The 13,402-nt window shown below is 39.0% G+C and overlaps 2 protein-coding genes across 2 annotated transcripts in view; both read right to left on the bottom strand.

Annotated features, from left to right (window-relative positions):
- LOC123970318 (perforin-1-like) overlaps nucleotides 1–1,289 on the bottom strand; it is a 10,271-nt gene extending 8,982 nt beyond the window's left edge. The window contains exons 1-2 of the mRNA XM_046048309.1: nucleotides 1,263–1,289; nucleotides 374–526 (exon numbers count right to left, since the gene is read on the bottom strand). The gene's annotated coding sequence lies outside the window, so the exon portion shown is untranslated. The remainder of the gene's footprint in view (nucleotides 1–373; nucleotides 527–1,262) is intronic.
- Nucleotides 1,290–2,998: 1,709 nt separating this feature from the next.
- Nucleotides 2,999–10,052, bottom strand: LOC123970317 (perforin-1-like). Its single transcript, XM_046048308.1, has 9 exons — nucleotides 9,781–10,052; nucleotides 9,604–9,683; nucleotides 6,914–6,959; nucleotides 6,149–6,291; nucleotides 5,913–6,051; nucleotides 5,722–5,802; nucleotides 4,762–5,258; nucleotides 4,562–4,655; nucleotides 2,999–3,905 (listed from the first exon to the last, which is right to left on the bottom strand). The coding sequence occupies exons 1-9, from the start codon at nucleotides 10,048–10,050 to the stop codon at nucleotides 3,693–3,695; spliced, it is 1,563 nt and encodes a 520-aa protein (XP_045904264.1). The 5' UTR covers nucleotides 10,051–10,052; the 3' UTR covers nucleotides 2,999–3,692.
- Nucleotides 10,053–13,402: the final 3,350 nt, after the last annotated feature.

Here is a 13,402-nt window from a genome sequence, read left to right as displayed (position 1 = left end):
TTATCAGTGAAGGTAACGAGAACTGCAAATGTTTGTAAACAGGCTCTGTGTTCATTTGTTCTGCCACCTGGTTGAGGGTTAACAAAATAAAAATGAAGAATTTAGATGACTTCAAAATTCAGTAACTGGACACGTATGACCATGTTTGATTCCAATTCTAAATGAATGCGGCCATTGAATTTTCAGGATAGAGATTGGTGTTATGGTTATTTGCATAAATTTAAAGAGGAAATAGACAATGTTTTTGCTTTAACTTATCATCATGAAGTAAATGCTGATTGCACATTGTAATGGCTATAGAAGAATGATGCCGTTCGTGTTTACATTGGTTTCCTGTTAAGCCTCGCTTTCACAGGGTGCCCTGGTAGCTCACCTGTTAGAGTATGTGACCCATGTTCAGGAGCTTGCTTAAGGTCTCCTTCGGCAGCACCCAGGAGGTTAACTGGCACCTCTCCAGCTACCAGTCCATGCTCCACAACTCAAACTGGCGACCCTCCGGTTCCCAGCCTAATCCTTACGGACTGAGCTACTGCCCATGAGGTGGAGTGTGATAATTTTGTCTAAATTGAGGTTCCAGAACGACACACAGGTTTTGAATAATCTGCCTCAGTTTTAATCATCAATTAAAAGTGTAAGTGATTTTTCTTTTTATAAAGTAAGTTGCTTTTTCATTATTAATGTTTCATGGCACAAAACGGTACTTGGCTTCTGTGCGTACTGGCTTACAGCTGGTGTAGGGCACTCTTACATTTTGATTTTACCTAGGAAAGTGTAATATATTGATAAATCCTATTGATATACAGTCACTAGCCACTTTATTAGGTACACCTTGGTAGGTTGGACCCATTTTGCCTTCAGAGTTGCCTTAATTCTCTGTGGCGTACTTTCAACAAGATGTTGGAAACATTGTTTTAACAAGCAATTGAACAGGTGTACCTAATAAAGTGGCCGGTGAGTGTAAATATACAATATATTGATTTGCAAATACAATTTAAGATCAAATCTGTAAATGATTCATGCATGAGCCTCAATATTTCTCTGTCTATTATTCCAAAGTACTATTTATTGCTTGCAAACAAGAGCCCCCATGAATAGTAGAGACACATGAGACTGAAGAGAAATGATTTACAGATTATACTTGAATATTTGAATATCACTCTTTGTTACACACAAGACATGCATTAGTACAGTACAGAGATGCCTAGAGGAAAACAGTACTACCTCTGTGACGCAAGCCACTAAAATTCAATTCTTTGACTCACCAAAGGATGATCCAGTGACAAATGTTGTGGTAATTTGCTGAAAAACACCTCTGTTGTGGACAGTGGAACTAGATTTTCGACAGTGGGTAGATGTGTAAAAACCTGTAACCGTTCATCAAAGCACAGTGGGCGGAACTGAGATTCCATTGATAGAGCCAATCTGATCATTTGACTTCCTAGTTGATGCCAAAAGTTCATACTTTGGCTAAATTAGTTCCATCCTTACAAATATCATAGCAAACAGAAAAAGGGAGGGAATTAGAACCAGGCAAATGCTTGAAAAATACCTGGTAGATTTCAAACACAAATAAAGATTTACTATTGGGTGGCTGGTGAATTTGAATATTTATGTGTCAGTGGCTGGTGGTTGTATATAAGTTTATTTCCCACTAGAAAACCTGTTGTGTCTCATTAGGGTGAGATGAAGAGACAATATTGGTCTTTGTCTCTTATTGCAAAGGATTATTTATTGCTTGCAAACAAGAGCCTCCATGTATGTCGGGAGGGAGAGGCACATGAGATTGAAGAGAAATGATTTACATTGCAGATTATACTTACATATTGTTTGAATTTGAATGTCCCTGTTTGTTACAAACAGGTGGATGTTAATCATGAAATAGCACAAACCCTTATTACCCTTATTTAGAATGTATTATTATTATCTTTAATAAATATTGTGTTTTTTCCTCTCTCTCTGCTTCTGCAGTTGGAATTTCCTGGATGAGACCTTGGCCCTAGACTGTGGAAACATGTTAAGTGGAAACTGATGTTTTGTAGAACTAAGCACTTGCTTTGCCGTCTTTGCCTTTCTTTTTTGGTGTTTTCTGAGAATTCCCTCGCTGACTCTCTCAACATAATACATTCTAAAAAATAGTCACCATAGAGTGTCAGGAAACAGATTTCTGTTTTTAGGGTTCAAACCCCAAAGGTGTAGAACCTTATTGCTGCTTAACAAATTGAATTGAACCTGACCTTTTAGCAAAATTTTATTAATTTTGTTTGTTGATATTGTTTACTTATTAATAGTTAGCCTTAGTCTTTGCTGTTGTTTGCACAGTTAACACTGTTTTGTTGCATTGATTTAACTGACTTTATCCAAAGAAACTGAGATTTGGCACAAGTGTGGTGCTCAGGATAAGGTGAGTTTTACCCATATTTATAGTGTTACTTTTTCATATTGTAAAAGCTTTAGGGGGATGTATAATGTAACACTTGTTGACACTGATAATTAATGTTGACCTCACCCTCTCTTTGATTCAGCGCACGTTCAATGTTCAAGCAGGTCTCATTTCTCAGGTCTATACTCACTTTTCATTTGGCTACATGTTGGTTGAACATGTTGCTGCTCTGCAGTGTTGTTGGTTTATGGTATTTAAAGTTAATCTGGCTCAAACAGTTAATGGCTGTGAGATGTATACTGTACACTGTGCGTCATGTTGCACATACTGCCATAATTTATCCATTTATTGTTGTACTGATGTTGTTTGCAGCAAATAATATGGCATTGTGGAGCAATAGGTTTGGAAAACACAATTCTCATTCATGTTTCCTGTAATAAAAAAAACATTTTAATCTTTTTAAAATCTTTTTATTTTTGTGTTTACGCTTTATTTCATAGTGACAGTAGAGACAGACAGGAAAGGCAGGGGAGAGAGGCTGCATTAAGGACTCAGCCTTGATACACAGGTGAACTACCCAGGCGCCCCTGTTTACTGTAATGTTTAGGACATGAAGCGCATGTTTGACAGTCTTTATTTGCAGGGTTACACAAATTTTGACACAATGAAATTTGAACCAGCTACACAATCTGCAGTCCAAATGTAAACTGCCCCACCACCACAATTCACTATTCAGACATTGCTGGGACTACACTGATTGTTGAATTTTTTTGCTACATTTTTAATTCTAATCCATTGGAAACCAAACAAAATATGACTTTTACTTTTAAAGTGATTATCAAGTCAAGAATGTGAATTTACCTGTAATTTATGTGAAGAAAAAAAAAATGATTGAACTGTTAAGAAACTAAAATAAGTGAATATTGTCTTAATGGTAGAAAAATAAATGTATGAACACCTCAGTCATTTGGGTTATTACCAGTGTATCAGTGTGACTGGCAGTGTTCATTGAGCTTAAAGCAAGTAATCAATAGATCTAATATCACATTTGATTTATTGATTAATAAATTTAATTCATTAAATTAAAATTAAATTGTTAATTTTACAAAAGAATTTGTGTCTGCTACAGGATACATATCTGCTCTATAAATCACATGTCCTCCTTTGAGAAAGATAATTAACTGCTCAACTACAGCACATTAAAAAGCAAGTAAACAAAAACATGTTGACATTCATTCTGTCTACAAAAAAGGATAACTACATGTGACAACAGGGTGTCATTTTTTATTAGGGTGGCCCCAAAATGCATTTCTCACTGTGGAGATGGTTTGTAACGGTTGCACTTGTCTCCAGTTAGGTAACGGTCGCAGGTCAGAGTGTACTGGACTTCAAAGGCACCTCTCTTGTCCGAACAGGAGAATCTGTGTGTTCCCGGGCTCACAGGCCTTGCACATGATACCAGACGGTCATCATAGCGCAAGTCCTTGTCCCAGACCTCGATCTTCAAACTCAAGTGTGTGTCCACCTTTATGAAAAAATAAATATAATTTTACATTTAAATTACTATTACCCTTCAAATGTTGAGATAATTTTTGTCGATCATCCTGAGTAACAAGAACAACGGGCCTAATTCCTAAAATCTTTATACTCACAGAAATTATCTTGTACTTTTATTCTGAACCATTAATATATTCCTGTTAAAATGTTTATGTTCAAGAACAAAACGTACAGTGTGAGTGGGTGACAACTGGTCTATTCTTGCGAGGCACATCACTCCACTGCTCCCACTTACAATAACCCATCCATCCATTAAATCCAGTCTGACCAGTCACCAAAATGCTTTTTGTGTGAAACTTGCTTATCCAGGGAGTTGTACTTCTGAACATGGCCACTATGGCCACTACACCAAAACTGTCTCACAGCCCAGCATTGTTATTAGGGGTTTGGTCAAGATGGTTTGCAACTGACCATTCACTAAGCACTGCCATCCTTTCTGTTACTTCGCCTGTCAAGGTCTGTTCTCACTTGGCTTTAAACTGTATGTACTCTTGGTACATACAGATGGTAGAATGGTAACTCTAGTCTACAGCTTAGTACATCAGACCTTAGGTTTCTTTTAGGATTACTAATGTTTCTTTACAAATTTTTTTTAGGTGATCTGTAATGAGAAGATTTACTGACCATGCCCACATTATAACGAGCATTCCATGTGGGGTTGTTTGACCTGATCATATGAGTCCGGTGATTGAAGTAACCGTACTGTATCTTAACATAGCTGTGAATAGAAGAAAACAAGAGGTAAGAAAGAAGAAACAGATGAATTAATATTATTGTTTGATATAACACCTTCAGATCTTGGTCCATGACCTCGCTCTACTCACGCCTCAGTCAAGCCAGTTAGATCCCCTTTCAAAGCCCAGGCTCGAATGGTGGTCACCACCAGTGTTCCCCTCCATGTCTGTTTAGGACAGCAGTTGGAAGCTTGGTTAGGAGTGTGGCTTCCACATTGTGGTTCACTGGGTGATTTCTTTACTGCGTTGTCTTCTAAGTACTGCTCTATGGCAGCCTTCATCCCTCTCTTCTGCATCTCACTAGGCACCAACATATACATTGGCCTAAGAGAGTATGAGACAATATCCGGCAGGTCCTTAAGGGTGTTCAGCCAATTCCTGTAGCCCAGGGAGTCATTATGAGTGAGAGAAAACTCCCCCAACCAACCACTGCCTCCTACCACCTCTGTGTGGTGTTGGTGGAGACCAGAGCTGTAAGAGGAAGAGACGTCCTGGTTCTGTAGGACTTTGTTGCAAGACTGCCGGTTGCTGGGTATTTTAATCTTTCCTAGTCCTACAGAGACACCCAGTGATAAGCAGGAGTGCACCTAGAGGACAAGAGGGGAAATTTATGTGCTATTTATAGTCACTGGATAATGGACAGCATTCAGATAGTTCCTTTATGCAATGAACAGTGAATGGTGCATTCAAGCGCCTCACATGCACGCACGCACAAACACACACATACAATCATACTCTGATCGTGGTGAAGACCTGCACATCAAGAAAGACGTGGTCTCCGTTTCTTCTTCAAAGACACTTTAACATGTTGTTAGGAGGAACCCGCAGGGTTAAACAGCTAAATACAGAAACATTAACATCTATACAAAGAATAGAAAGTTAAAACTATAGTAGTTTATGGGGTTTAGAAGGTAACAGCAACAAATGACTTACATGATATAATGTTTGTTCATTTGTGCTAAACTCAAAAACGTGTTTTCTTTCAAGGAACTATAACAACATTTGCACCTGTGCCTTTGTACACAGTCCAGACATGTGTGCTACATGTACCTCATTTGAAGAGAGCCCGTTCAGTGAGGACAAACAGGTGCGTGCAGCTGTGACTCGCCTGAGTCGCCCCCCAAGATAAACCTGAAATGAGGTACAATGTTGTGGAAACAAAAAATATCATTCTTCATTGTGTTTTTTATTTCTGCATAAGGAAGTTAAAATGGTGTGTGTGTGTGTGTGTGTGTTCTGACCTGTTGGATGTAGTGTGTGCCATAGGTCTGTATGAGCTCACTGTACTGAGCCCTGGTGGAGGAGTTGTAGTGACTTGGCAGTCTTGTCAAGTCCTTACTGAACTCAGAGCTGAGGGGTGGTCTGATTGACGCACGATAACTAGACGCAAAGAAACAGAATAGTAAATTATCTTATCTGAAATTATCTTAAACTTGACTGAATCTTCTGCTGTGATGCAAGGATCTTCAGATCCTACCGGTAATGTTTGCAAGTGACCCTGTGAGTGCTGAAGGAATAACGGTCCTCTCTGGTCCTTTCTGTAGCAAACTTATATGCAGTGGAGCGTGTTCCTCCCACCTCCAGGTTGGCTGACACAAACTTTTCTAAGTTTAAGCCAACCTGATAAAATAAATTCAAAATAAAAGCATGAGCTGCTTTATAGTAACCCGAAATCACCATAATGAAGTGTATTAAATATAACCATTTATTTATAAAACCATATATACAGGTTATTGTTCTGTTAGAATTAACAATAATAATACACTGAACATTTTCGAGTGGCCTTATATTGTGGCCAGCCTAAGGCACACCTGTGCAATACCCATGCCGTCTGATCAGCATCTTGATATGCTACACCTGTGAGGTGGATGGATTATCTCGGCAAAGGAGAAGTGCTCACTAACACAGATTTTGACAGATTTGTAAATAGGCCTTTTGTGTACATAGAGAAAGTCTTAGATCTTTGAGTTCAGCTCATGATGAATGGGGGCAAAAAAAAAGTGGTTCGTTTATAATTTTTTTCAGTGTAATAATAAACTTTATTTTCTACAGCACTTTTCAAATACAAAGTACTTTACCTGGTTGAACCAGGATAAAACATTCAAGGAGTGATGTAAATAAATCAGGAAGTTAACATTAAAATACATAAACTAAAACCCCCAACAAAAAAGATAAATACTACTAATAAACAGAATAAGACATGTTCATTTCATGTCAATAATAGCTGTGAAAAGATTTCTACCTTCCAGTCCTCACTGTCCTGGGAGGTGTAAGTGTTGATCAGTGAGCTGTGGACACAAGTTACAGAAAAGAGTCACCATTTCAAAGATCATCTGGCAGATTTGTAACAATGTATTACAAATTGTTAGATTTTCAGCTGTAATATAAGGAATAAAATAGTTACATGAAAAAGCTCAAATGTTCCAGTTTATAATTTGGATACTTGTTTCACTGAGAATAACAGCTCCAAATGAACAAGACCTGTGACTCATCTGATGGACTTATTGATTAGGACCAGAAAATTCCCAAAGAACTTGAAATTCCAAAACCTACAGTCAAGAACCAGCAACACAAACAGGAGGATTGTCTTGGAGGAGAAAGGACAACAACCCCACAACGCATGAAACAGATAACAGATAGAGAAAAATAGAGAAATCACCCGACCAGAGCAAGACGTTCTGGCCAAAGGACTAAACTTTGCTATCACACCACAGCGCTTTCTAATGTGAAGGCAACCCCTTCTAGCCTCACCATCCAAGAAAAGAAGGCTGTCACATCACTGAGCAAGGATCACAACATCACCATCCTACCTGCGTACAAAAGAAGATGTACGGTGGTCCTAAGCACAGCGGACTACCAGGACAAGGTCAACACACTACTACTAGACACACTGAGGTGAGACCCAACCAGTGGATACAAGAAAAAGATAGAATGTCTAAAACAGCTACAGAAAGAAAACACCATCACCCGTGAACAGTATTACCATTTTTATCCTGGAGAAACCATTCCATTGACTTTGTAAACAAAGTTCGAGGACTGAAACTGGACCCAGATGAAACCATGGTGTCTATGATGTGACTTCTTTGTTCACCTGCATCCCCACCATGGAGGCAGTAGAAACTGTAAGGAAACAGCTAGTACAAGACAACACCCTGGACAACAGAACCAGCCTCAGCCCTTACCAGATCTGTAAATTCCTCTGTCTAAACACCACCTATTTCCAGTACAATGCAGGACTCTACAGACAGAAGCATGGATGTGCCATGGGCACACCAGTATCCCCTATTGTGGCTGACATCTACACGGAAGAAGTGGAGAGCAAAACCCTCAACTCCTTCAGAGGAAAAGCACAGAGCCACTGGTACAGGTATGTGGATGACACTTGGGTCAAAATTAAAACCCAGGAAGTGCAAGCCTTCACAGAACACATCAATTCCGTGGACAGTAACATCAAGTTTACACATTGAAGAGGGCAGGAGCCTGCAAATTGGGGTTTACAGGAAACACACACACACCACAGAGCGGACAACATACCAACAAGTGCTCAAGCCAGAGAGAAGAAACAGAACCTCCTGAAAGGGACACTTACAGCCTGCCCTAAATGGATCTTTTTGAAAACAGCCACAAGTGTTCCGGGAAGAACAAAACTACGGGGGATGAGGAAAAGAAGGTCAAACGCAACAACATTGTGATTCCATATGTGTCTGGAGTATCAGAGAAACTCAGGAGGATTTTCAACAAAAATCTCATCCCTGTGTTTTTTAAACCCAAGAACACGCTAAGACAGAGACTGATACACCCCAAAGACCGCATACCCAAACACAAGAAAAGCAATCTAGTGTATGCGGTCCAATGCAGTGAGGAATGCATGGAGCTGTATGTTGGGGAAACTAAACAACCATTACACAGACGCATAGCTCAACATATAAGGGCCAACTCCTCAGGTCAAGACTCATCAGTTTACCTACATCTGAAGGACAGAGGAAACTCGCTTGAGGACCACCAGGTGCACATTTTAGACAGAGAGGATGGATGGTTTGAAAGAGGTGTCAAGGAAGCATCTACACCCGGTTTGAGAAGCCGTTGCTGAACAGTGGAGGGGGTCTAGGCCACCACTTATCCCCTCAAGTGAAGATATCAAAGATGATTGTTCAGACGAACTAACGAATCAGCGGTATCAGTGATCTTGGCAAATCACTTCACAGAGGTTAAATAGCTGAGTTTCCCTACCAGTCAGTTAGACCTGAAGAAGTCTCTTGGATGAAGGACGAAACATCTTCTGGTATCTTCAACAAAGTCCAATTGCCCTTGACGTTAACCTTCTTTGGATAACTATGACCTGGATGACTGAGAACCTTCAAAAGCATATTTCTCAAGGTTCAATCCTCAGTCCGCTGCTTTTCAGTCTGTTTATTAATGACCTGCCTACAAGCTGCAGAGGCCAGCTGCCACCTTTATTCCTATTCATACAGTACATGCACCAGCAAAGAGATCCCAACTGCATACTTGGATAATGTATATCAGTGGCAACATAATCGTCTTGTATTGAACGTGAAAAAAATGTGCTTCTCCATAAGAACACAGGGCTCACTTTAAAAAAAATGTAATCAAGATACGGAGAAGAGTTCGAAGTTCGAAGGAATAATCTTAGATTCACATTTCATATGATAAACATTTAAAGAAGATTTTAAAAACAATAAAGATCGACCTTAATTGTTTCAAATTAGTCAGGCACTACACACCTCACATCCTTTATACTGTACACTGAAAATAATGAACAAAAAGCCTGTCTGGTGGCTTCACTGTCACATACTAAAAAGATACAATTTTAGCTTTGAGAGCTTTGAGGTACTGGAATGACTGGAATATGCTTAAAATATGAAAATGGCTGACATAACCCATTCAGTGATACAATGCTGTGTAATACAATACCTAATGGAGGTGTGTGCACTGCTGTAGAGGTCCGCATTGCATCGGCTGAACGCACGCCAATCCACTGCTGAGACAGGCAGCTGAAAATTATAGTGAGAACACCATGGTTAACATGCACAAGTATGTAATGTTCAACTGTAAAAGTTGCTGCAGAATAATTGTTTATTTGTTTATTACTTTCTGCAGCCTGTTTCCTTGAAGAGGGTTGGAGCAGAGAGTACAGGTGCCATTTGGGGTGAGGAAAGTCTTCACGTCAACCAGGTAGGCTCCTTTACGCCGCAGAGTGACCACGTCAAAGCCCTCCCCCACCAGGTTGTGCCCTGGTGCGAAGGGAGCAGATTCACACTGGCTGCCATTCCCAGTCTGACAGGAGAGAACAGGGGAGTGGTACGACAGAAAGAGGAGGAGACTCAGGTAGAGAAGGGGTGGGGCTGAAAATGAAGGCATGGCTGGAGTCAAAGAGACAGAAATATTCAAGAGAGAGAGAGAAAGAGAGCAGATAGAGACATACAGTAAGTGAGTATCTTTTCAGAGAAAGTAACAAAAACTGCTAATATCTGCACATAACAGAATCTGTGTTTCTTGCCATTTGTTGTTCCGCACCAGTTGAAGAATAAAAATTTTAAGGCCAATACTGGTATTACAATTTGGTTAAAAAGCAACATATCAGCTGAAAGTATATTATTGTTATATAAGATATAAATAAACACATTTACATAATGTTTTGTATATGTATATTTTATTTACAAACTTATTACCTGTTACCTTATTACCAGCAGGGTTTCTAAGGTACAGTACTTCTGGGGTGTTTGTCTTTTAGAGATGAGGAGAGTGCACCAGCCCAAGATGCAGTGTGACTGTCAAGCAAAAAGGAGGGATGGAACAATTAAGACAAGCTTTGTAAAAAAGAGTCAGAAGGCTTGGGGCTGAGTGCCACAAGCAGAGAAAGGAAGATAGAAAGTATCAAAAGACTAACACATTGTTTGTTTTTGTCTTTTGTTGGAACTTGCTGACAATGACTAAAACATGAAGACTAAAACCAACCTTATAGCCTACTCTTATGGCTATTGTTGTTTTGTGCACAGATCATTTTGAGTAGTGTGTTTATCATCTTCATTAGTTGTTGAGGAAGTAATGTTCCACTAAGCAACTGCTCATTAATGTTTTACACTGTTTCATCCTTCCATGTGATAATATGGTTATTGTGTCATTGTGATAGTATAGAACTCTGTGAAAACGTTATCTTGTATACTATCCATTTTGCCAAGATAAAGAATTTTATTTGTGGGCAAGCAATAATGATTTATTACCAAGAACAGTTGTTTTTCTGTTATGTTGCAGTTTTATTGCTATTTTGGCACATGCCTATTCCAGTGCACTAAACATTAAACTGTTGTTGTTATCTCATGGAGTTTGTGGAGATAACTGTCACACCTTGTTAGCTGTAACAAATTGCACCTAGAAGTTGTGGTAGAATCATGATCACGTGCAAGCACCCTTGGGGCAAATCATGTCATAATAATGATTTTCATTGCTAGACGGATGACACGCAACGTCCCTTTGCTTGGAACGACCGATGTATCCTCTATTATGTTTTGCCTTACCTGAATTAAGAATTGTAATAATAATAATATATAATTATTATTGCCCCTTCTTCTTAAGAACTGGCTGTTTTCAAAGCCTCGAATTGTCAGGCTCCTGCTTATATCCCAAATTGTCACCAAAACAGATTGGTCCTTTGCTTGGCCTGTGGAAATCAATGCCTTGAGATAATAATAACCTTAGGAGACCTACTACTTACTAATTTCTGTTAATATCCTGAACCCCTACTGTCTCTGACTGAGTACTGACTACTCAGATCGAAGTACATCAGTTTACACCTTTCAATAGAACAAATAAGGAAAAATTGGGTTGGAAAAATTATAATTGCCTGTGTTTTTCGGAGGGCCGGGCCTCACTGATTACTGTAAAAAAAAAAAAAAAAAAACTTTTATAACCGTATTCACTGATTTTGGTGAAATTGGAGTATATTTTACGGAGAAAATATATTCTGGTTTTCCCTCTGATGTATCCGGCTGCTCTGCCTCAACTCTCTGTGATTTATGGAGTTTCCCAATGGACAGATGGCTTTTCTTGTTTGAACCAGACAGCCTCAGAATAATTTACCGACATCTTGCTTCAGGTATGAGTTTGATGTTAGTAAATCCAAGTGAATACAAAATCACACTCTATGAACACTAAAAGGAGAGAGTAGTAGTGTTTGATACAGACATCATGTTTTAAAGGCAGAACATGTCATTCGGTGCCTGCAAAGACTGTCACAAAAACAAGAGTTTATAATATTTGACCCACTGATATCAATCCCCTCCTAAAATTACTTTGACATAATGTTATTGCCAAAAACGGAAGTATTTTGCAACTCTAAATAGTGTGTTTTTAGCACTGCCTTGAGTAAAGCCTGGGAGCATCAGAAGATTGAGCTGCATCAGCTGCTGTTGAAGCAGGTCCGACTGAACTTTAAAGGGTTCAACAACACTGTTCTAAACACAATCCCAGCATGCTATGTAGAATTACACACTCAGAAGAATCAGCAGTCTAGTGAAGTGTCTTGAAAATCTTTCAGATTTCTTTGGTGCTATTTCATTAATAAAGCTCTCAGCATCAAAGCCCAATTCATGCTCTCTGTCCACTGTGTCATGCAGTGGTGTGCCTTAGGGTTCGAAGTCTTTTAAAATCAATTAGTAGTCTGATCTATTAAAGATTGTTGATGGTATCTTCCTGTAACATTTTAAAAGTTTTCTACCTGTTCCAAATGCCCAAAACGTTTATGTTGCTGCTCCACTTCCAGTCATCAAAGTTTGAACCAGCAACAGACAGAGCCTTTGTTCCTTGATCAGAGAGAGCAGAGGCTGGAGCTTTTATATTCTATCTTAATGGGGCTTATAAGGAAATAAAGGGAAAAAATGGAGAAGCAAATCGGAGGAGATAAGGATAGTATTAACTTATTATAAGGATGACACTCAGATCTACCTCCCCTTGTCCTCTAGCAACTATAGCATACTCACTGACCTCAATAACAGTCTTCGGGATATCTAATCCTAGACGGCTGATAACTTTCTTCAGCTCAATGAGAATAAAACAGAAGTTATTTTATTTGGACCAGAGCTTCTAACCAACATTATCTCTCCTCATCTTTTTTTTTTACAAAGTAGTAAATGGTCTGGCCTCACTAACATTACAGAACTCTTGTCCCAATATGACACTGTGAGAGAACAGAGATCATGGGCTCTGTGTGACCATATGTCTTTATTATTTTTATCATTACTACTATCGTCATTGATTTTTCTACTTGTTTATTTCATTCTTTTGTTTAACTTCTGTGTTTGCTGTAAAGCACCTTGGATCAACTGTATTGTGTGTAATGTGCTAAATAAAAAAAAGTTAAGAGGAAATGGCCTTCCCTTACAAACAGCTTCAAGGAAATGACCTTGGTGTAAATGACTGGGATGTGAAAACAAGTCAGAAGAGAAACATCCTTGGAAAGTTGTGTCAAAACAGAAATGCACATTGTACCTTGCTAAACTATGATGACTGACTTCAGGGGTTTTCCATGACATTTGGTACAGACTTTATTGTTCCCCAGAGGATGAATCCTGATGACTTTAGTGAATGCCTAACTTTTCCTCCAGCAGTTTACAGTTTAAACTTAGATATATATAGGTAATAGATTAATTGGCTAAAATATGATGACTGACTTATGTGGTATTTTCCATGACATTTGGTACAGACCTTTATGGTC

The sequence above is a fragment of the Micropterus dolomieu genome, linkage group LG04 (genome assembly GCF_021292245.1).
Source record: "Micropterus dolomieu isolate WLL.071019.BEF.003 ecotype Adirondacks linkage group LG04, ASM2129224v1, whole genome shotgun sequence".
NCBI lineage: Eukaryota > Metazoa > Chordata > Actinopteri > Centrarchiformes > Centrarchidae > Micropterus > Micropterus dolomieu.
This window is presented reverse-complemented; position numbering and strand designations above follow the sequence as displayed.

Bases quoted from the DNA above. Each gene is read 5' to 3' on its own strand.
- LOC123970317 (XM_046048308.1), bottom strand. From the start codon at position 10,050: ATGCCTTCATTTTCAGCCCCACCCCTTCTCTACCTGAGTCTCCTCCTC. The intron at 6,960-9,603 runs GTATTGTATTAC...TTGTGTCCACAG, and splicing joins AGTGCACACACCTCCATTAG to CTCACTGATCAACACTTACA. The intron at 3,906-4,561 runs GTCAGTAAATCT...TTTTTCATAAAG, and splicing joins CTCGTTATAATGTGGGCATG to GTGGACACACACTTGAGTTT.